The following is a 24,217-nucleotide window of genomic DNA, read 5'->3' on the forward strand; positions in this document are numbered from 1 at the left end:
TTTAGTTATATATATATATATATATATATATATATTGGGAATCAGGTATTTGTGGTTTGAAAATTTTGAGGTCTTGACTGTGGAATTTGATGAATTGAGGTGATCTTTAGTTTGGGGATTTTGGGCTTTGTCGGACTAGAAGAGAAATGGTATTGCCTTTTTAAAAATTTAAAATTATCAATTCTATGCAGAACAGGAAATAAGACTCTTGAATTACTATACTTTATAACATTAACATTAGGATGAATTACTGTTAGAAACTTTACTTTCTAACATTAGGAGGAAACTTCAAAGAGACAAGGAAAGAGCTTTGCTGAGACATCAACATAATTCTGTAACTATTTTAATATACTGGAAAGCAGGAAAAGTGACAAGACTTGGTAGATATAAATGTTAGGGAAGAACAGTGATTTAGAAAATTTGATTTTATTAATAAGAAAACTCCAATACTCGATTCATTTTTGGGTCAGTTGTGCTGGTTTTGTTTCATCTGATTGACTATAGTGATAAGACAAGTAGCAAAAATAAGGACAAAATGTATTAGTTTAGCCTATTAGTAAATTAATCAATTATTATGGGATTTGTTTATGTGTGTGCTCAAAGTTTTATGGTTATTGCTTTCATTTCTCTTCTTAAAGCAAATTGTGCTTTATTACTCTGGTGAAGGTGGGAATCTCTTTTTCTACTTTTTATGAGGTTCTCTTTTCATTTTCCTCTATCCGCTTAAAGGAAAGACTTCTAGTATTAAGACATTTTGAGCTGGTTCTCTGTTAAATGTGATCATAACTATGGTTTGTTTTCTTTGATGCCATTACATCAGAGAGTAATTGGAATTTACATTTTCCAGAAACCAAATGCCATGTTTGTATGTTTGGTATATTTTGTGGTAAGTTTGATTGGATGTGTATTTGTCGTGATGTTAAATTCGATTACTTTTATCTCTGGCATTCAACAATTACAACCGTACTTTTTCTTTTGGTTGGGAGCCGGGGTAAAGAAGGGTTTTCTTTCAGTTGCGTGACAAAACATTTAATTGTATAAAAATAATGTGTTAAGCTCTATTTTCTTCATTTTTGGGGCAGAGAATAAAAAATTGACAGTCATTTGAGGGTATTGGGAGGAATGCAGTCCAAGTCTGAAGGTGGAAGTCGATTAGAACCTGATCTGCATGGTGTTCCTCCAACTGCAGTTTATTCTGAACCTTGGTGGCGTAATATTGGTTATAGTGCCATCTCCCCAGGAGTGAGAGGAGGAAATACATCAAATTCATCTTCAATGGAATGCCCTAATGGTTCAGAGTCAAATGATGGGCAGTCCCTTTCCAATGGTGGGGTAAATGAGGAGGATGATGGTAATAAAGAAACACAAACCACTGCGTCCTCCCGGTCAGGTACTTCGCATAATTATTCTAGTAATATCTGCAGGCAATAATTACTAAAACAATGTTATGAATATAAATGGGTTTAGTCTCGTTGAAGCTTGCTGGTGTGCCTTATTCTTCTTCATTTCATGAATTTTGAGACTGAAGATGGATCTATAGGTTATTTAAGTAGATATTGTTCTAGGTTCTGTTTACTACTATTTCATGCAAACCTTAGGGTCTTTTCAAATGTGTTTGGAGTATTTAACATACAGATCTAAGTATTTAGTTAAACATTCAGTAGTTTCCTGAAGCCTGGAAAACTGGTATTTGACCCATTTTTCAAAGCTTATGTGAAAACTGGAAATAGTTATGGAAACCTAGCTCAAGAATTTGGTCTCTATTGACTAGTATAATAGATATGCTAAGCCTTGCTAATAATGTTTTTCCATGGCCAGTATGGAGCTTTAGTTGCCTAGCATGTTGATCATTTACTGGCTCTTACTGATTATGCCTTTCATCCAACGGTTATTGGTTCGGCTGCTAATGGTTTTTCCCCTGTTCATTTTCAGTTGGAAATGGTGGACAAGAACATCACAATTTGCAGCATGTTGCATCTACTATGCCTGCTATGCATGACGAATGCCTCACACAGCCTCCTCAGCTTGAGCTTGTCGGTCATTCAATTGTAAGTGTCTCGGGCTCAAGATTCTCTGACGTATACAGTTAGAGGTCTCATAGTTACAGAACTTGCTATGGAAGGATTCCTAGCTTTCCTCCAATCCTTTTGCAGGCATGCGCAGCAAATCCTTATCAAGATCCATTTTATGGTGGAATGATGGCAGCTTATGGACATCAACCTTTGGTATGGAAGCTTAGTCATTTCTATCTATATGATCAAGTCAAGATGCTTTCTTATATTATAGTTTGATTGTTGTAACTATTTAAGTTTTATCTTGAAGTTGTGCTGCTGGTAGATTTGTTTCTTATCTTTTGTATGAAATCATTCTCATGCTACATCAAAGTTAGACTGATGCCTCAAAATTGATTGCAGTTTTAACTGGTGATTAAAGTGTGAAATTTGTCATAAGTAAAAGAATGACCTATATTAATGTCATTCCATTTGATAAAATTTCAGTCTAAGAATATATATATATATTTTTTTACTTGGTTTGAGTAGCAAAGGAATTCAACAGGATTGCAGTTAACTCACTTTTCAGCGTGTTTGTACATATATTCTTCTACTCCTAGATGGTTCAAACCCTTTCTTACGATCCAAAGGAGGGATCATTCTTGCATCTACCTTGATAATTTTTTTTTTCAATCCACAATATTTTATGGGAGTGGCTATTAAAATTGACCAGGAGCTATTCGAGGTCCTTTCTTTAATTTGGTGTTTGAGGAAGGGAAAACGTTTTTTGCAGATGGGATATATTCTTCTACTCCTAGATGGTTCAAACCCTTTCTTATGATCCAAAGGAGAGATCATTCTTGCATCTACCTTGATAATTTTTTTTTTCAATCCACAATATTTTATGGGAGTGGCTATTAAAATTGACCAGGAGCTATTCGAGGTCCTTTCTTTAATTTGGTGTTTGAGGAAGGGAAAACGTTTTTTGCAGATGGGACATCTGTTTTTACATAAGCAAACAAGAAGGATAACTAACAGACTTCTTCGCTAATGGTAAGTTTGACAGAAGAAATTGACTTTATCACTTGGTCATTTTAGTTGAAATCATGTCTTTTGAGGAGGAAGCTAAGAAGACAGGATCCTAATCTTTTTATTCAAATTTGTCCAACAATGGTTGGTCTTTTTGGGTCTTTAAAGAAGGTATTGTGGCTCGAATTCACTCTAGTGAATGTGGAAGTTGTTTGTCTCAAATGCTTCAATAGGATAACTGGTGCGTTAGAGTCATTAAATCTGCTGGAATTTGAGTAGATTGTATATAGAGCAAGTTTTTACTTTCATATTACCTGAAGTGCAACTCATTGGTGTTCTGTAGAGGGTGTAGTATGCTGGTTTTCTTCTTTTGGTGGCATGTTAGATGTGTTTTAACTGTTATTCCTAGGATGCATTGCTTTGCTTCTGTTTAATTCTTTTTTCTGGAAATGTGTTCTGCCTTCCTAAGATAAAAAATCCTATGAAACACATGAAGCACGTGCATAATAGTCATTCAGTTGAATTTCAGAATGTAAATGTGTGCTAGTAAATGGTAGACATCAAACTCCGTGAATAACTTAAGAGGATCATATGATGACATGAATGTTAAAGAGATATATATTAAGTTGAATACCACTTCCAGCTTTAAATAAAGCAAATACAATTTATTTGATACTTAATTTCATATATACATAGAGACATATTTACATATATACATGCATGCATACAAAGAGACAAACATACCTATGCATACGTACAGACACACTTAGATGCATACATAGACACAAACACAAACACATATACATACACGTGCACACAGACGGACACACAACAGAAAAAGACTTATGAAATAATTAATTGGAATGAATCTGGCAATTGCCACTGCTCTATTGAGGCTAGGGGAAGGATGGATGTGTTAATTTTCGGGGGTTTTGGATTCTGGAAGAAAGCCTGAAAAAACTTGAAATCAAAGGTTTTTTTTTTTTTTCCTTTTTAACAAATAGAGCTAAACAACCTTGTTGAATATTCTAGCAAGATTTTACCTCATGCTGTGTTTTTTTACCTTGTGAAGGGGTATTTTACACAATCAACATACCTGAGCAAACTCTGTATGGTTTGTTTGACAAGTTTCTGCTTGGCCAAATGTCTCATATTTTTTATGAGCATTGCTTTAAGTAGCTGGGTTTGAATGGTTCAATTGTAGGATTTGTTGTTTCATTTACACTTTTCCTTAATTTCTGAAGTTATCTTCTAACCAACTCGACTGCAGGGGCTAGAAAATGAAAGTAAAGAAAAAAAGAGAAAAAAAAGGAAGAGAGAGAACCAAATTGCTGAAGCTAAATGAAAACTGTATTATGTTTGAAGTTCACAAGTAGGTACTTGGAGACCCTATATTTGGTGCTAAATTATGTGATCTTTACGTAGATGGACAGTTTTGCAAAGGAAGAGAGAATCAAATTGCTGAAACTAAATGAAAACTGTATTATGTTTGAAGTTCACAAGTAGGCACTTGGAGACCCTATATTTGGTGCTAAATTCGGTGATCTTTACTTAGATGGACAGTTTTGCAGGACAGTGATTTTGGGATGCTTACTGATTAGATGACTAGGGTAACATGCTTTTGAAATTCAAGTTCCTTTCCAATTCTTAATGGTTAGTAAATCAATGGTCCATGATACAAACTTTTGAATTTCCTCCTAACTACAGCAAGGAAAAAGTGGTTTGTGAAACATTGAAAAATGACTACCTAATGAACAATGTCATGTTTTTCTGTTGTACTTTGGAAGGATTTCCTTTTCTTATCTTTGATGAGTTGGTGGTTTCTTTCCATTTATTGCTCTGCCCTTTTTTCTTGCAATTCTTCCTTTCTTTTTGTGGACTTGATGTTTGGGGAATTGACATGGGATGCAAGTGAAAGGGGAAATCTGACCAAAGCATGATTTCTGTCATGTTTTTCCATTGTGCTTTGAAAGTTTTGCCTTTTCTTATCTTGATGAGTTGGTGGTTTCTTTCCACCCATTGCTTTACCCTTTTTTCTCGCTTTTCTTCATTTCTTTGTGTGGTCCTGGTGTTTTGGGAGTTGACATGGGATGCAAGGGAAAGGGAAAATCTGACTGAAGCATGATTTTCTTTATGTTAGCAGGCCTCAGTTACCAAGGCCACTTGCTCTTCTTCTGTTAGTTTATTTTTTATTTAACGTGATAGAATTTCTAAAGCAAGCCATGCATTACAGTAAGATTTTCATTTAAGAATTTTTTTTTGAATGTTGACAGTCAAAACACGGTACACTTTCTAATAAATAAATGCTTGCAATGACCAGGGTTATCCTCCATTTGTTGGAATGCCTCATGCAAGAATGGCATTGCCCATTGAGATGGCACAAGAACCAGTTTATGTGAATGCTAAACAGTACCAGGGGATTCTTAGGCGAAGGCAGGCGCGTGCCAAAGCAGAACTTGAGAAGAAGGTTGTAAAAGTCCGAAAGGTAAACTTAAAACTGCATACTTGTTTAGTTGGTCAATTATACCCTACTGTCAGCAAAGATAACACCACATTATTGATTATTGCACATTAAACAAAAGATCTTTTTCAAATATTTTATTCCTTTTTGATATCTCACGTTGAATTGCTTGACTTTTAAGAGTTTGAATAGTCAGTAACTTGTTCTTTTTATTGTTAATGTGTTGTTCTACTGTGGTTTGAAATGCATGCCATCTGACCTTTATTGTTATAATGCCTCATCTCCATTATCCTACAGCCATACCTTCATGAATCTAGGCACCAGCATGCTATGCGTAGGGCAAGAGGTAGTGGGGGACGTTTTGCAAAGAAGTCAGATGCTGATACTTCAAGAAAGGGAACAGGTTCAGGTCCCGCCCTATCATCTCAATCCGCAAGTTCATCTGGCTCTGAGCCATTGCCAGCTGATTCTGCTGAGACCTGGAACTCCTCCCTCAGCCAGCAAGAAGCAAGAGGGTCCCAAGTGCATGACACCCATCATGTAAATGGCAGTGGTCATTATCAGAATAGAGGTGGTAGCATCTCCTCTAACCAGGCTTCACATAGGCCTCTTGCTATTCAGTGAATGGAGGACACCCGCTGAAAAGCTGAAGGGCATAACTCCAAACTGTTGTCCGTGGTCACATCTTGGCGATTTATTGTCAAGGCGGCAAATCATTCTTGGCTTTCCTCTTGTGCTTAGGTTGTGGATGGAAGGGGAGAAGGGATTGTATGGGACTCGACATCATTTTTGTCGTGTCACTGCTTTCATCATTTTCCCAAAAGGTGGATTTTTGTACAGATACTGTTTAAATAAACTCAAAATGTAGTTGTAGTTTGTGGGAAGGATTCCATAACAAGCAGATTGCCCTTCAGGTTTTCCGTTTCTTTTGAGTTAAAGACGTTTCCTTTTACAAGTCTGTACGGTACCTGCTGCACTTTGTAGATTTTGGATTAGCGGTGTTAAGAGTGTTGCACTTTTGAACGTTAAAAATTTGTGAGCTTTGGTGATTAAACAGGGAAATGTGACCATCTTAGGTTATATCCACCTTATTGCAGACAATTTTCAGCCAGCTAAAATAAAAATAAATATTTTAATGGATATCATAATAGTTGTAAAATTGAATTGACTTAACAGCCCTAGAATTAGCGTGTTGTAACCTATATTTAAAAAGGCACAAATTTCATAACCAACAGCCTTTATTTTTCGGTTGATATTACACTCAATACTTTTGACAAAATCCAAAAGAGGCACTATAAACCATCTATCAAGCCTGACAAGATCTATCACATGGTATCATCCTGATGTTGATCAGTTTCCTCCGCAGAGTTCACCGTCTCGGTGGTTGCCTTGCTTTCATTTGAAAAATTGTTGCTATTTTCTGTGGCATTAACCACAGTCTGTTTCTCCATCATCCCGGACAGCGCCAGGCTTGGAGACCATTCCAGGACATCATCAATTATGTTTGACATCCGCTTCTGATACCTGCAAGAGTGATATAACGATCTTCAGACAAACGATTCCAAGAACATTGGCCCAGAAAAATTCTATAACCATTTACAATAATAATTGAAGACTACAAATGCCGCAATTCTTGACTGAGATTGAAGATGTTTTATGTTTTCCACCACCAAAATAGATACCTATACATGATAATAACCCAATTTATGCTGAGAACATTATCAAGCAAATGAACTCAAGATTTTCACAAACCATATCAGCCTTTTAAAGCAATAAGATGATTGAACTGCTATGGCAAAAAAAAAAAAAAATCCTTTGTAAGTAAATATTTGAAGAAGAGCAGATTTGGAACTGACCTTGCTCTAGCAGCCTCATCAGGGGCATGGTGCCTCAGCAACAGTATGACCAACACAGCCACTATTGCATAGAATAGTCTTGCAGTCCATTTTGGTCGCTCTTCTTCATCTTTATTGGGCCACAAACGGAATAATTCTCGCAATGTTGCTTCCTCAGCAAGGATGTTAGGGAATAACCAAACACGCTTTCCAAGAATGATCCATATAACACCAAATATTGCAGCTCTCACTGGAAATTTTAAAATTTCCAAGAAAATAGTAAGAAGGAAAAGGCAAAACATGCAATTGACAAATGGTAAAGGCAGACCAAATACAGAAAGATAGAACTGGTGAGTTAAACTATAACTAATATTGATTACACGAATATAACCTAAGACAAACTCGGATCACAGTCAGGCATTTCAAATCGCTTACACATTCTAACTCAACAACTATAAGTGCATACATTAGGGGTTTAGCAATGCACTTCCACTTCTCCCCTACATTTGATCGAGAAGTGGGTTCTGGGTCCAACATATGTCTTTGGCTCGCTAGTTTACTTCCTTATGGCATTATGGGTAATATAGTTTAATACGAATCTTAGTGGAAAGTGAACCAATAGCAGGACGTTTCCTCTTCCTGTGTAGAGTGAGTCATACCCAGTTTGAATTTTACTATTGTTTTCAAAAGACCATAGTTCAGTATGTTTCCCATATCATATGCTATTGATATTTCAATTGACATTCTTTCAAGGAATATGACTAAGCATTTCCCCTAATAATCAATCACATCACCACACCTATGTCACCTCCCTCCCTCCTCTCCCCATGCAAATGCAGAAGAGAGAGACAGAGAGAACCGGGAAGATACAATCTCTACCAATTCTTAAGTTTTTATATTATCAGTGTTCAAGATAGATGTTTATATTGGCAAGACAGACATAACAAATCCACCAATTAGAACAGAAAGGCAGAACCTACATGCATGTCTGTGTTGTATGTGTAAGTGTGAGAGTGACTATCAATATAATTGCTTAAGTCAAGGGACATTATTAGACCAAAAGTTTAGTTTCGCCTCAACATTAGCCAAAATTTAAACCTGATTATATAATTGCACTAACATGAACCAGAACTGTGAGGATATGAAGTGTCTAACACCACAACCTTAGAATAAGCAGGATTCAGTGACTAAAAACAGGGGGTTAAACATAGAATAATCTTTATTTAGCAAACAAAGCCTTGAATGGACAGAAAAAAGGCCATGACGACAATAATAGCAACCTTGCTGAATAGGTTTGAAATTGTACCAAAAAAATTCCCAACACTAGTCACCAAGCCCAAAATAAAGTAACAACTATTGCTTTCTTCAGTCAGCATTGCCCAATTATATTTGTTCTATAACATGGTAAACCAAAGCAAATTTAGTTTTTAAAAGCATTAAAAGGCTTATGATCTAGTAAAAGAACTAATCAAATTATATAAGAAAAGGATCCAAGGGATATAACTATCAAATAACATCCAGAAAAAATGATCACAGAAAAACTTACAAAAAAGCAAGGAGAGGATAAGTAGAAGAACTCCCGCGCATGAGTAGAGTATTAGTAATTTGCATCGATGTGGATATACAGGAAACAAGCAAATTGCAAGTGTCAACACAGGCCAGAAAAATGAGAGAAGTGTTTGCCATAATGGCCGTCGTTTTACAAATGTCCATGCAAAAAAGGCATCAGTTTCAGAGAAAACTTGTTCCTGCAAAAAAAGTCAGAACATCGGTAAATAAAAAGACAGAGAAAGCATAAGCCAAATAGCCATAGCTAATTGCAAGAACAAATGAGAGGTTGTTTGAAATGCCAATGTTGTCATTCTGAAAGGCATAGATTTTAATTTTTCTAACAATAAAAAGAAGTTATGATGAAACAAAATGAATAATGCAAGTTCAACCAACCAATAAAAGTAAGTTACTTTAAGAGTTCATATGAAAAAAGGCATCAGAGCATCAAAGGCACTGAAATTAGGGAGAGGGAGGTGGGGAAGGGACTGTTAAAATGAACTTTGTAGGAAAGCAAATGATAGTGAATGACTATAAATATAACACTGGATGTCACAGAAAAGCTTCAAAGACTACATGAAACAAAAGTTGTCATCTTAATTTAGACCAAAAAAGGATCTAGTTAAAAATACTATGCCTCGGCACGTTAGAGACTTCAGGCTTGAGGAATGACTCAATAACATAGAACAAGTCCCTAGCTTCAAAAACATAAAAAACAAAATAATCCATAATAATAATATTTATAAAACGAAAGGTTCAAACAAGTGAGATCCTAGGGCACACCCTATGTACAAGTCTAGGCCTAAGGTATTTGCATTTAGTAATTGTAAAATCTGAAGACTTCTCCTGAAACAAATAAAAAAAAACAAAATAACAAAATAATGATATTTAAAAAAAAAAAACGAACGGGTGCATCATAGGGCAAATTACCTGTACAGGTAGTAATTGTGAAAAAATTAATCTTCGCTTTTATCAACAAGATAAACACACACACATGCACGCACGCACGCAAGCGCCAGCGCAAGCAAGCGCGCGTGCACACACACACACACAGTATCAGAAATTCAAGCGGCTACACCACCTAAAAGTGTAAGCAGTAAGTAACTTATCAAATATTTTAATGCTAAACAAGAAAAAGACTCACAGGGAAAATTTCTAAATGTGCAGGCCAGGTAGACAACTTTTTCTTCCCTGGACGAACAGTTTTCACCACACGGTCACAGCGCACCAAAAGATTTTTTTGTAACAAACTATTGGCAATATCTTCAATTTCTAGATTTCTATTTGACTCCAGCATTTCTTTAAGCTCCGGATGATTTTTCATAAAGCTTACAAAGTCCTTCCCTCTAAAATATTCGACACGAGTTTCCTGCAAGACAGCCCATCTAGACACCAAATCCTTATGGTCCCTCACCTTCTCAGCAAACAACTGAGACACATCCTTCTTGGCAGCTTGTTTCTGGGTAGAAAGGAAATGATAGAGAAATTAGAAAACAATAACATAAATAAGAAGTCATGAATTATGATCAACAATAAGAACTGGCTATTACATGCAAATTGAAACACAACTGACCCTAAGATTCATGACACAAAGATCAAAATCAAGCCTTAAAGGCAATACCATCATTTAGTCAGTATAATGTAAACTATGACTGAAAGTCATATTGACCACTAATCACAATACCATCATAGACAGTCAAGCACAATATGTTATGATGGACTTGTAAAGCATTAGTAAGTTACAATGCAAGTTTGTTTCGCCGTGGAAGCAACATTTCCTGAGTTTGTAGGGCCAACCAATCCATAACTAAGTCAACATTGTTTCCTCAATTTTTATTGTGAAATCACTACTTTAATTCTATCACGTCCTCTAAGTTGAGCCATTTCAGGAAAAAGAATCTATACTATGTCACTCAAACCCTTCAATTTTTTTGGTAAAAGTATAAACATAGGACATCTAAAACTGGAACATTCTAGGACAACATTACCACTCCGAATGCAATAAAAAACTTTTAGGCATATTTCAGACATCCAATTTCGGGCAGAGTCAGAGAATCTATCCTTTCTTCCCTTCTTTCCTTGCTAAAAATAATTAAACAGAACATTCAAAAAATAAAAAATAAATTTAAACTGAAAAAAAAAAAAGATCCCATAAAATTTCTTGTCCTCATACCCACTCTTCCCCCCTTCCCTACCCCCCCCCCCCCCCCCCCAAAAAAAAAAAAACGAGTGTACTGCAGTAATTGAGCCGGTCCCAACAATTAATACGAATCAATTTCTACCTTTCATTTTTTTCCCTTTAGTTGTAATTCATATAAAATTAAAATTTTCTTTGTTCAAAATAGAATGATTGCGGTTCTTACAAAATTCATGACAGAAAAAATTCCGATCAAAAGCAAAAAAAAAAATCTAAAAATGTCGATAAAAAAATTCGATAAATAAAAACCCTAGATCAGAGAAATGAAGGAAGGGCAAACCCTAGGAGGAGTGTCGACGCTGGGATCTCTGCTGCCGTTTTGTACGGAGGCCGAAGATCTTCGGGCTTTCTTCTTCTCTGCTCCGCCTGATTTCTTCATTTCCCTTCTCCTTTTCCTATTTTTTTTTTTGGTTTTTTGGCCTCTATGCTTTTGTTGTTCTACGAACGTTTTCTCGCTTTCGCTTCAATTTTTTTTCCAAGTTTTCTTTCAGTTTTATTTTTTCGTTTCTGTTTCGTATCATGAATAAGGGAACGGTATTTCCCATTATACTGCACCACGATTCATTTTATTATGGTTGGTGACTTGAGTTTAATCCCTAGAGCCAATAGGATTTAGCCATGTCACCATCGTGATGACGTGGATTTTTTCTTTGTTCTCCTTGTAGAGAAGCAGTGATTAAAAAATCCGTAGGAACTATAATTCAACTCATTAATTTTATTAATTTATTTTTAATTATATTTTTAAAATTGTTCATGGAGCTCAAATATATTTACTAATTTTAAAATTTCATCTTATGATAACTTAAAATAAGATAAAAACCTATTTAATTATATCCACCCTGGAAAAAAAATTGTGTTGTACATAATTTTGATCCAGCGAAGAGTACACCTTTTCTTTTTTGGCCAAAATAGAAAAGAGAAGTGCATGTGCATCTCGATTTAATTTTTTGTCTTATAATTTAAAATAATCTTAAATTTTAATAATTATTTATAATGAGTATTTACTTTAATAGGAATGTATTTTGTTATGAATCTCACATTAGTAAGAGATGAAATATGCTTAGGTATATAAATATATATCTTCCACCACCTATCAATCATGTTTTTTGAATTGAAAACGTAAAATGTGATTTATAGACTTATTTAAACTTTATTTTTAGAACTTAAAGTCACATGACATTGAGCTTAAATTTCGACTCATGCTAAATGATATCAATACAGACTTAAGTTTTCATTGGTGTGAGGCTCCCATGAGAGATACATAGATTGAGATAAATCCGGATTAGTATAAGAGTCCCTTTCCTCTATGGGTAAAGAGCCCATGCAACACCCTTGTTGCACAATTGGGTTTTGGATATATAAACATTGGTTTTTCACAGCCTATTAGGCATTTTTTTAGATTAAAAACGTGAACTCGTGATTTATAGACTTACTTAAACTCTATTTTCAAAGTTTAAAACCATACAAAATTGGGTTTAAGTTTCGACTCGTGACAATTTCGTAATTTACTCAATGAGTGGATTTAAATATTCTGTTTTTTTAAAAGTGACAATTATGTGGGTTAAGTCATTTTCAAGTTGGGTATTTTGAGTAGAAAAAAATGTATGTTATTTTGGTTTTGAATATTTTGGGTTTTTATTATTTGAATTCGGCATTTGAATTATTTGAATTTGAATCATTTTAAGTTTAAATTTTCTTATTTATTAATAAAAAATATGATTAATAAATAATAATTTATTAACATTTGAATAATTTTTAATTAAAAATTACTTTGAATACATTATTAATTATTAATATTAATTAATTTAATAATTTTTTATATTAATTAATATAATTTCTAAGATAATTAATAATATTTAAATTAAATATTATTAATAAATAGCACCTCGACGAATACAAATCCTCTACCCCCTTTTAAGCCCCCATCCGCGCCTCATCTCTAAATTTTTGCCATCTGTCCTATCCTTTAATGGGATGTTAAAATAAAAGTATAAAAAATTTTAATGTCGACTGTTAACATTACTTTAAAATAAAAAAAAATTCTCATACTAGGTTTTTTTCCTGCTTGTTGCCAACTTCACTTTTACCTTGCTTTGGCTGCCTACTCCTCTTTTACTTCACTTTCACCTTTGCCGAGCTATTCATTTTCTATTTGATAGTAATCTTTCTTCTGTTCTGCCTTTCTTCCCTTGGTGATGGATGCAGACACCAACCAACCGCTTACCTGCCAATAGTAATAATTCTTTAAAGTCTAGTCTTGGACGACCTCGAAACTATTGAGCAAGGGACCCTTTCTCTAGCTCCTCCTCCAGAAGCCCACGGAGCGGTGAAGGGAACAAGATTTCTCTCTCCGAAGAAAAGCGTTCCTTCATTCATCCCTGCAGGCGAACTGATCCAGTTGAAACATAAACTACATTTCTACCCTGTAGCCCGTACCTTTCCTAGTTATTTATTTGGAACCTATCTCATATCTATTGATGACTAAAACCTCCCTCCACTCTTGGGACAGGGTTCTTATTTCTATTCTGATTTTAAGTTTTTCTTTTTTAATTCTCAAGGTTTTCGACATTTTTTCTTTGGAGGTTTGTTCTATTAATTGTTAAGTCTTATTTTGGGATTTCTCGTAAAGAAGTTCAACCTTTGATTTTTTATAGCGTCGTGAAGCCAAGGAGTGATCCGTTTTGGAGGACGATTATGACTCGCCTGGAAGACAGTTTCCAGTAACAAAGGTAACCAATTGACTATGAATTTTGATGGTTTAACTTACTAGACAAAGTTTAGATATGGAAATTTTATGTTGATTTTTGACGTGTTGATTGCTATTTATTTGGAAGGACAAGCCAATTGATTATGTGTCTCCTTTAAGTTTGTTTTTCTTCTCTACTTGAGAAATTTAAGAAAGAAGAAAAATTGAATTTTGGATTTGAAACATAACCCAATCAAACTACCTAGTGGCTATTACTAGTATTAGCTTAAAATGATTGTTCTAGATTTTATTTATTGTTCTTTGTGCTTGAACATCCAGCTGAAGAAGAAAAATTCAGATAAACACTTCTAGTTTATGTTTTAACTCTGGAACTTTGAACACCTTGGCTTTTTGTTTGAGTTGTTATTCTAGAAAAAGTTCTAGCTTTAACAAATGGGGTTTTGAATTTAACATTCCCAAGCAAAACCTCTTGTTTGTTTAGCTGTTTTTTAGCGTATTATTGAAAAAATATTCCATGATATTCCTATTGCTGAAAATTCAATTCTTGGTCATCTTGCGTATTCTTTAAACTGTTCTGTTAATGAATGTTGAAAAGCTTACTAGAGAAAATGTTGCCACATTTGCAGGCATTAATTCTAAACTTTCCTACCAAAGTTACTATGATATTATCTTATTAGGTAGTTAACTGTATTATTTTTATGGTTGCAAAAATATAGGTTTTACCTGAAAAGAATCAAGTACGTGGCAAACCAACAAGCAAATATGGCGGTAGGATTCAAAAGTAGATTTACAATGCTAAGCTTCCCTTACTAGCTATAATGCAGGGCAAATAATTAGAAGTGCTCCTCAAGAATGGAGTGCCCCTTACCTTTCAAATGTTATGTGATGTTCAATAAACTCTTCAATCCCTGTTAATCAAGTAGCTTTTTTAGTTTTTGATTTTCTATATAGTTTTTTTTTTCATTATTAACTTGCAAGGACATGCTCAGAGATCATCAACTTCTGCAGCTAAAAGCTAACCATCCCAAAAAAACCCCCATTTCATGTAGCCCCCAAAAAATGTTGACAGAAGACTCACCTCAATTAGTAAATAAGAAAAAAAAAAACAAGCAAACACTTTTTTTTATCATGTATTATCATCTGGATCTAGATGAAGACACTAGAAAGAACAGCGAGTTCGGCATCCCAACTTTCCAACCCAATAGAAGTAGAAGACTCCAAATTTATCCTTGATATCAAATAAAACAATATTTGGCATAATTCAAACTATATAGAACTTAACAAATATGAAAAACCAAAGTTTTATCTCAAAAGCAAAATAAATCACTTTTATCTTTCGCAAGCAAATTACAATAATATTTAAAACATGTTGGTGAAGTCATATCTTTTATCTATCTTTTTCATCTCCTTTCGAAGTTTCTCTTTGTGAAATAGGAACTTGTGGTATTTGAGTCTATACATATATAAATAAAAAATTAATTAAGTATTATAAACAAAAATAAAAAAATTTTGTTTATTAAATATAAAAGGAATTACTTATAGTAAATCCACCATACTTGTGATAGTAGATTGATGGATGTCAACATGAGTTTGCTGTCAAATATTCAAATATGTAAGTGATACATAAAATATAAAATTTAATTTTACTATTATAATATTTTAATTACCTGGACAAATTGAAATGGTTGAGTACATTGATTGAATCCACTTGTAGCACTATGGTACAAAGTATGAGTAATTTGACTTGAATCCTATGAAATTATTAGAATGAATGTATAATTATATAGATTAGAAGGAAATTATAATTATAAAATTAAATTAAAACATAATATAAAACGATATCAAAAAATTATCATCCTTACCTCTTGAACTAATGGAGTCTCTACTAATTTATCAATTGGACGTCTTTTCTTTCTTTTAGCTTTTTCCAAAGCATTTTTCAGTCGATGAGATGATCTATCTCCTTTATTTTTAGGTTTACATTTGATTCCCTTGATTTTTTGGCCTTCTTTCTTATTATGCCCACTTTCATCAAATTGACAAACCTGTTTTCCATCACCTGAGCTTCGAGACTCTTCAATTGATAACTGCTTCAAAGCTGTCTCAACTTTGCTCAATGTCTTTTCTCCATCACTCATAGCCATATCAAATGATTGCTCACTCATTGCAGCTCTTGTTGCTAAATTAGAATACCATCGAAGCAAAACTTTGTAACGAGTACTTACATCTACTTTAAGATCATTTGATCTAATGGATGTAGGAGAATTTACCACAACTCCAATCTTCGCTTCCTTGGTCCATCTTTTTAATATATATTGATCTAGAACTTGTTTAAAATTCTAAAAGGAAGGCACCTTCAAAGCATGAGCACATAAAATACCAATAAATTCAAATTTCTTACAACTATAGCTTACTGTCGAATTTGATGAATCAAAGGTAACTATATGATGACGAGGTTTTCTTGGAGGAATGACTTTGTAACTAGTAGTATTGCCAACGATTTCAGTTGTGTACAATTCACAATCCCAAGTAAGTCAAAGTTCATTAGAAAACATTTTAAAAACTGTTAAAGTATACACATCTGCTGCATGCTTTAATCTCTCTACTGGAACTGGCAAAGATGGCTTGCTCTGGCTGACTTTGTAGTCTGCTTTCAACTCCTCATAGCGTCTATCAACTAGTAATCTATGTAAGTGTTGAAACAAACGTAATAAATCATAGTTATAACCAATGTAATTTTTTATTTGGTTATTCATACTCTCACTTCTTTGAGTAGTGGACATGTTAGCACAAAACGTTTGCCGTCCATAAACCAAAGCCCATTTCTCCTTCAATTCAAATTGTTTATGTAGCCAACTATTATCTTCTAAATTGTATTTTGCAAGCATATGATCCCATGTATTTAGAAAATCTTCCTCTTCATCATAATCATAAACACAACTACTAAAATCTTTTGCAAAACTGCTAAATCTCTCAAATGTATCACTAAGATGTTTCGCTGCATTTTGATACATATGTCACCCACATAAACGATTATATGTTTTAGGCCATTGTGAAGCAAGTGCCTTCTCCATTGCAGCATCTTGATTTGTAAGGATCGTCATTGGTTTTTTCCCTGACATTGCTTTCAAAAATGAATCAAATAACCACATAAATGTATCACATGTTTCATCATATAATAATGCTGCACCAAATATAATACTTTGCTTATGATGATTAATACCAACAAATAATGCAAAAGGTCGACCCTTTTTATTTTTTTTATATGTTGTATCAAAACATACCACATTTCCAAAAGATTCATAATCTAATTTCATCCTACCATCTGTCCATAAAATATTTGTGATGAGATCATCAAGATCAACTTGGATAGCATAAGAAAAATTAGGGTCATCATGTTGCATATTTTGTAGATACTCTAAGACACCACCAGTATCTCCAACTTTCATTGCTTCTGTTCTCCTAGAACGTAAGTAATTGTTGTAGTCTGCAGGAATAAAATCAAGATTCTCGAGTCCACCAACTTTTCTTGCCAAAAAGCCAACACTCTCCTTTGGTGCTATTCTAGAGCAATCAACAATTTCAAGTTCAATAGCTTGAAGGAGATTAATTGCGCTTTGAGATCTTAAAAACATACGCTTACGCGGAGAAGCTAATGCATGTGTATGTTCTGCAACAAATTTAGTAACACGTAATTTATCATCATATCGTGAAACTTTTAATACAACTAAGCACTCAAATCTTGTTTCTGGACGATGACTTTTGACATTATCATCTCTTTTATCATTTCTTCGAGTTCCTTGGCAATAACAACAAAAAACCCTATCTATCCAATTACCATACGTATCCTTATGTCATTTACTTCTTCGAATACTAAATCCAACTTATTTGATGTATCTGTTATAAAAATCATAAATATCTTGTTCTGTTTCAAATTCCATTCCAACTTTTGAAATAATTTCTTCCGACATATTTGCATGAGCTGAAATCATAATATTAGTATTATAATCAATCATGTTTGAACACTTATCTTGCTCAAGATTCTCCTCCTCCATTGGTTCAATCGATGGGAGAATATCATCTTCAGTAAATTTTAATCTTCGACACAATTGATCTTTATTAATTGTATTTGTAGTTTCTTTATTCATATCCTAAAAAATAAAAAATAAACAAATTTAGTTATCTTTTAAATTAACAGAAGAATCATACATTCTTTTTCTACTATTTCGTTCTATATGCTCGAACATTTATTAATTAAACATAATTAATGATAAAAATATATCAAATTTGAATTAAACAATACACATACACATATATATAAATATATAAAGTTTAAAAAATATAAAAAAATCCTAAATTAAAAAGTTAATAAAAAGAGAACCACCTACGATTAAATTTGATATCAATATGTTCATGAAAGAACCAAATACATAATGGAACATGAATAATTATGAATAAGACATAAAAAAAATTGAATGCCTTTCAAAAGAAATATATGAAAAACGTTATTTGCAAGCACAAAATTGAATCAAACAGCATATAATGAATCAATAAATATAAAATTGAACTATAAAGAATTAATAAAAAAACTTACAAAAAGTATCTCAACAAAGGTGAAAGTGAAGTAAAAGAGGAGTAGGCAGCCAAAACAAGGTAAAAGTGAAGTCGGCAGCAAACAGGAAAAAAACCTAGCATGAGAATTTTTTTTTATTTTTAAAGTAACATTAACAGTCGGTGTTAAAATTTTTGACACTGTCGTTTTAACATCCCATCAAAGGATAGGACAGATGACAAAAATTTAGAGAAGAGGCACGAATGGGGGCACAAAAGGGGGCAGAGGATTTCTATCCGTTGATCGACACCTACTTGCTCTTTTTTCTCTCCCCCTTTCGGTTTTCTCTCTCCTTGATTTTTTTTCTTTTTTTTATTTTTTCATTTTAAAAATAAAAAATTTGTAAAAAATAAAAATGATGTAACACATTCTTATTTATTATTTTTTTACAGTAAGTCACTTATTTGACTAACTTCATTAATTAAAGTATAAACTGTTTAATATATAGTTAAATAATTTTTTTTATATTTCTAGCTTTGAGTATGTCAATATTAATAATAAATACATTGGGACTTGTAAAATATGCATTCGCCCGTATACATGAGCAAAGACCAAAACTAGGGCAATTCAAGTATTAATTAAGATATGATGAATCAGTTAATTTGTCAAAAATAAATAAATAAAGAATTGTAGTTGCCAAATGCGAAGCAAGCAATGGCATCCAAAGATAATTAGGAAAAGACAATTATAGCCCTTCGGGAGTTTTATCCTGAAATTAAGTCATTCAAGTGGCTATGGTTTAATTCCGCTTCCATCGCCAACATTAAAAATGTTGTCTCTCCATTTTTGCTTGCCTCAAAGCAAGCATCCATCCTCATTTCCTCCACTCTCTCTTTCCACCCCCAAGCATTCAACACCTACATCTCAATGGATTGAACATGGTGGGAATTATAGCAATGCCAAGAAAAGAACAAAGTTATCATCTTCTTGGATTATTCCTGCGGTGGACAATGATTCACAGCAGTTTGAGGTAGACCCAGAAAAGGCTAAAGAAGCCCTTCAAAAGCTTGACCAGCAGCTGCAAACCCTCTCAAAGAAACAAGTTAGCACTCCTAAGATTAGAGGCATGCTCCTTTCTCCCTCTCTGCTGCTTTTTATTTTTACAAGTAATAAATGAGCTTAGCTGTGCTAGCTATAACTCATACAATCCAAAAGAAGCGTGAGCAAAATTAGATTTAAAATGCAAAAGTGATGCCATGGCATAAGTTCCTTTACCTTCTTTCGCAATTTGTTCCTTCAATTACATTCCCTTACTCGTCCAAGTAGTGAAATTCTGACTACATAATGTCTATATATAGGCCTTTGATGTCTTACTTTGAGCTGTGAAAATCTTATATTAAGGATGAAGCAAAGCTGTGTTATCAGTTAAACTGTTTGTGAAGGCAAAACGAACAGGTTCGGGGTTTAATTGCCCCAATATCAATGTAAATTCCTAAGACCATTTAGTGGATGTACTAATTAATTGGTGTTTGATCCAACATGTTGAATCGGCTATAATTAAAAGATTCAATATTAGGTCATATTCTCATTTCTACGAGCTATATACTGGAAATAAGATGTACTACACTACTAGTTACATATATATTTACCAGCATATATACAAACAAAGGGTCTTGACAATAACATTGGTTTTTTTTATTTAACTGAATGCAGCTTCAGATGTGAAACTTGCAAGAGACAAAGGGGTAGAGGATACCCCAGAAATTTCAGGGTCTTTCCTAGCAAATTTAACTGCTGTTCTGCTTATTTTAACAATCTTTTACAATGTCTTATTTTACGCGGTGATAAAGCCATCCATAGACGGACCTGATGATCAGTCAGGTCCTCAACCTAGCCAGCCAAAGTGAGTCAAGAGGTGCAGCAGTTGCAACCATTGATATACCACAAGTTTGCTTTCAGTGCGGATTCAATTGATGTTGGTTAGAGCTTAATATTAAGAGCAAATTTTTGTTCATGTAGTTGAAACTCAAAGTATATTTTGGCCAATGTATCCGGAAAGCAAAATGCAAAGAAAGAAATATGTGAAACTTGAAGCGTATTTGTTGTAAGAACAAAAGCTGAAAATAAGGGGGAAACCATAGTTAAAATCAACGAGAGAAGTGCAAGATAAGCCAATCCAGGCAGTTAACAATTGAGCATAAGAAAATGCTTTAATCAAAGGACTCCTCCAAGTTTCCTTCAAAACTCAGAGCTGCTGCTTACCTGTGAGATTCAAGCATTTACCTTAAAATTTCAATTTCTAAGATTACAATCTTTTAAGAAATATTGACGCCTCTTCACCCTTGATTTGATCCTTAATTTCCCAGCGTCTTGATTTGTTTGACTCTTGGCATTCCTGCACTATAAGAGCACATGTACATGTGTGGGTTCCTGGATTGCAATATGCATGCATTTATAATTGCTAAGAATTGTAATTAATGAAAATGCTCAAATGATTATGTTATTATACTACATCATTATATATTATCATTTCAACATCACATGACATAAAATTACAAGTATTATTAATTTGATCAATTATTAATTATAAAAATTTATTTGATGTAAAATAAAAATATAAAAATAAAATAAAATAAAATAAAATAAAAAATAAAAATTTATTTAAATTTTTATAAATAATTTAATTTTTATGAAAACAGTTACAGCTTTCTGTTTCCAAAACGCCGAGGCAATCGATGGGCCAACGGTAGTTCACGAGTAACCGCTGTGTCAATACAAAATAGGAAAATAATATAATTGCTAAAAAGGATCAAATAAAATGGGCCAGAGTTGGGTCATTTGGTCCAGATTTTGATGCCTCGTAAAAGTAAAGACCTTTCGTCAAGAGTCAAGCACGACCTCGCCCACTCCCTCAGAACCAACACCAACCTCTCTCTCGGTCTCATAGACAGCTTCCTCTACTTGTCGTTACATACGTATACGGAAACTGGACCACTCAACATGAAATGGAGTAAGAGTTGTTATTAATTTTTTTTATTTAAGTGCTATTGATCAGTTGTTAAATTCATTTTATTCGGTGAGATTTTAAGTTCTTTTAAAGAATAATAATCTATTCTGTGAATTTTAAAATTGAGTTTGAAAGTATAATTTTGTATAAAAAAAGATTAACACCTATGACTCTCGTTTCATGAATAATATCATTTAATCATGTCTTATTCTATTTAGACCTTAATCTTTAATTTTATTTTTACATTTTTTTAATTATTATTTATTTTTTTTATTAACATCTTAAAATTTATTATTCGATTTTACAGATGTGATGTGCACATGATGTAATTATGAAATACATGACATAAATTTCGATAAATGTCAAATAAAAATCTTTTATTGAAAATGTAACGAGAACTCAAGTGCTTTTTTTTTTTTTTAATTCCAGTTGCACTTGGTTCCATCTTTTGGCTTTAGAATTCTTAAGAGTCTAATAGCTATGTCTTGGACTTGATGCCAATCCATGCCTTATCAGTTCTGTAGTTGTGTCAATTTGATATCAAGTCTTATAAGTACATCAATGTCAAGCCTAAAAAGCTTTATATAGATGATTAACTCATCAAACCATGTTAAATTTGAGCTTAATCCAACAAGCAGAGATTCATGTTTCCATTTTCAGTACTTGCATCATACTGGGGAGTTGATAATGAGTCTTCAAGTAACTATTTTATTTTTGCTGTATTCGATTATTGCCCATTCTCCTTCGCTACCAACTATTTCAACTTCTGGATTGTGTGTATTTGTTTTCCTCTGTTTTTGGATTTGTAAAACTTAGTTACTCATTCTGAATCTTTTAAGCCATGTCATATGTAGCACATGATATTTCTGCTGGGATTTCTGTTCTTTTGTTTTTCTTTTGCCCCCATCAGAGTGGAGAAGCAGCAGGCTTGACAATGCCTGTAAAATATCCATTATAAGTTGTCAACTAAGACCTCTTCAGTCGCCCTGCAACCATACAAGTACAACTGCTAATGATGTGTCTGAACTCCGAATGTACACCTGATCGCATCCGTTTCATTGTTTTGAGTTTGACTGACTATTAGATAATAAATAGTGCAAGCAAATTGGTTAAAGAAGCCATTCTTCAACTTAGGCTGGGTTGGGGGGATGTTGGCCTACTTAAAAATATGTGGAGGAGAAGAGGTGTACTAATCTTTACATAGTCAAAAAACAAAGGATTAGGATCTTTTAGCTATTCGGGCTGCCCTGTGTAAACCCAAAATTGGAAGAATAACACTATATTCTTTTGGGAAAAAGGAAAATTCGGATTCATACATACACCTTCTATTTAATTAAGTGGAAATTCTTGAACGTAACTTTTGAACATTTGAGCATAATCTCACCACACCACTTTATAGTGCAAGAATTGGAACATCCTTTCCGAAATTTTAATTAAAAGAATGATATTCCTTTTATATCTTATTTTGTTATAAACAAAAAATTAATCCTATTTGGACTGCAGTAGCATTAGCTAGCGTCCGATTTCAAGAGCATTTTTCTGGAGTAAAACAGATGTCCTACCTCTCTACCATTCACAATCTGGCAAAGCAAGGACCACATCTTTATAAATTAGGCAATCCGTTCCTTTAATTATGATAAATTACTAATCTTGTTAACTCAAATTGTCCAAGGATCAACGTTATACACGTTTAGTGAACCCAAATGTGAAAGGTAGTATATATTTAAAATAGAAAAAAAAATTAAATGACTAAGTAATAAATACATGAATCATCTTATTTAAAAATGTAGATTCCAATCTATTAAATAGTAAGCAATTTAGATTTTTTTTTAAATGTGTTGTGGAAATTGCCCAAGAATAAACAAAGATAAAATCCAGAGAAAATAAGCAAACAGAAAAACACAAGAATTTACGTGGTTCGGCCTCTTGCCTACGTCTACGGAGTGAAACTGTTCTTCTATTATTGAGAATTTAAAGTACAATAAATTGACCTTTATGGTTCCCAAAACAACCTAAGATCCCTTGCACAAGAACATTCACTCAAACTACTCTAACTCCACCTAGAGCAAAAGATAGAGTTACAAGATATTCCCTCTCTAGAGCTCTCAAAGCACTACTTACAATTCTAAAGCTTAGAAATCCACTTTTATAGTATAAAAATCCAAAGTAAAATGTGATTAGGATTCGATGTGGAATAAGAAGTTTAAAACCATACAACTACTTAATATTATATACAAACAAAAATCCTAATCAAATAAGATCTAGAATTCTAGTCAACCTAAAACTCAACAAAATAGTTCTAGATAGTATTTGGATAGTAAAATTAATAGGGTTCAAATACTGTTTCAATATAATCGTAACTAAAAACTGTTTGTAAAAAATAACTTATGTTCATGTTTTTTCTTCTTTTTATATAACAATTACTCTTTATTTTTGTCTATATGGGCACATAGTGAAACCCACGAAGGCACAACTTGTGTAGCATGTTTTTTCCATACCATTTTCTTCCTATTTGTCTAATCCACTATCTTCCATGCTATATCCAATCTCGAAAGAATTTATTAGTGTGAGAATCTAAGACTTGGATTTGTAATATGATTCATTAGGATTTATAAAGAAAAAAAAGTGGGTGTAGAGTTCCATTATAATCACCTCTTTCAAGCATGGTATGTGTACCATACTACATATTTTTCCCCACTTTATATCATTGAATCCAAGAGAAACTTGTCATGATATCCACTAGAGTTTTATAACCTTTGATGATTCTCAAGCCACTTTTGGCTTTTGTTGTTTCTTCTTTGACTTTTTTTGATCATGGGTGAGAGAGAGTTTGAGACTTTTTAGATGAGGAGACAGCATTTGTAACTTTTGCACTAAATCGGGTGAAATA

The 24,217-nt window shown here is 33.4% G+C and overlaps 3 protein-coding genes across 6 annotated transcripts in view; 2 read left to right on the plus strand and 1 right to left on the minus strand.

Annotated features, from left to right (window-relative positions):
* The window catches only part of LOC18589847 (nuclear transcription factor Y subunit A-1), a 7,050-nt gene extending 617 nt beyond the window's left edge, over positions 1–6,433 (plus strand). Inside the window, exons 2-6 of one of the 2 annotated variants that reach the window (XM_018127567.1) lie at positions 1,083–1,390; positions 1,933–2,048; positions 2,123–2,225; positions 5,341–5,505; positions 5,779–6,433. In XM_018127567.1, coding sequence (XP_017983056.1) covers positions 1,337–1,390; positions 1,933–2,048; positions 2,123–2,225; positions 5,341–5,505; positions 5,779–6,105 — 765 coding nt within the window. In that variant the 5' untranslated portion in view covers positions 1,083–1,336 and the 3' untranslated portion in view covers positions 6,106–6,433. The remainder of the gene's footprint in view (positions 1–1,082; positions 1,391–1,932; positions 2,049–2,122; positions 2,226–5,340; positions 5,506–5,778) is intronic. The other variant, XM_007015002.2, reaches the window with a different exon arrangement.
* LOC18589848 (translocation protein sec62) lies at positions 6,595–11,602 on the minus strand. The gene is made up of 5 exons (XM_007015003.2): positions 11,342–11,602; positions 10,009–10,323; positions 8,863–9,064; positions 7,338–7,566; positions 6,595–7,005 (listed from the first exon to the last, which is right to left on the minus strand). The coding sequence occupies exons 1-5, from the start codon at positions 11,438–11,440 to the stop codon at positions 6,807–6,809; spliced, it is 1,044 nt and encodes a 347-aa protein (XP_007015065.1). The 5' UTR covers positions 11,441–11,602; the 3' UTR covers positions 6,595–6,806.
* On the plus strand, positions 13,179–20,416 carry LOC18589849. Of its 3 annotated transcripts, none has more exons than XR_001929436.1 (3): positions 13,179–13,505; positions 13,716–13,790; positions 14,485–14,714. XR_001929436.1 is itself a non-coding variant. In XM_007015004.2 (2 exons), the coding sequence occupies exons 1-2, from the start codon at positions 19,150–19,152 to the stop codon at positions 20,225–20,227; spliced, it is 489 nt and encodes a 162-aa protein (XP_007015066.2). In that variant the 5' UTR covers positions 19,107–19,149; the 3' UTR covers positions 20,228–20,416. The 3 variants fall into 3 exon arrangements, 1 of the variants encoding a protein (XP_007015066.2); XR_001929435.1 differs by lacking the exon at positions 14,485–14,714 and adding an exon at positions 20,034–20,416 and having other exon boundaries at positions 13,181–13,505; XM_007015004.2 differs by lacking the exons at positions 13,179–13,505; positions 13,716–13,790; positions 14,485–14,714 and adding exons at positions 19,107–19,444; positions 20,034–20,416.

This window comes from Theobroma cacao, chromosome 9, assembly GCF_000208745.1.
Source record: "Theobroma cacao cultivar B97-61/B2 chromosome 9, Criollo_cocoa_genome_V2, whole genome shotgun sequence".
In the NCBI taxonomy this organism is placed as follows: domain Eukaryota; kingdom Viridiplantae; phylum Streptophyta; class Magnoliopsida; order Malvales; family Malvaceae; genus Theobroma; species Theobroma cacao.

Coding starts and splice junctions, on each gene's coding strand:
- LOC18589848 (XM_007015003.2), bottom strand. CDS start 11,440: ATGAAGAAATCAGGCGGAGCAGAGAAGAAGAAAGCCCGAAGATCTTCG. Junction 10,324..11,341: donor GCGTCGACACTCCTCCTAGG/GTTTGCCCTTCC, acceptor CTTTCTACCCAG/AAACAAGCTGCCAAGAAGGA. Junction 7,006..7,337: donor GATGAGGCTGCTAGAGCAAG/GTCAGTTCCAAA, acceptor TCACTCTTGCAG/GTATCAGAAGCGGATGTCAA.
- LOC18589849 (XM_007015004.2), top strand. CDS start 19,150: ATGTTGTCTCTCCATTTTTGCTTGCCTCAAAGCAAGCATCCATCCTCA. Junction 19,445..20,033: donor TAGCACTCCTAAGATTAGAG/GCATGCTCCTTT, acceptor AACTGAATGCAG/CTTCAGATGTGAAACTTGCA.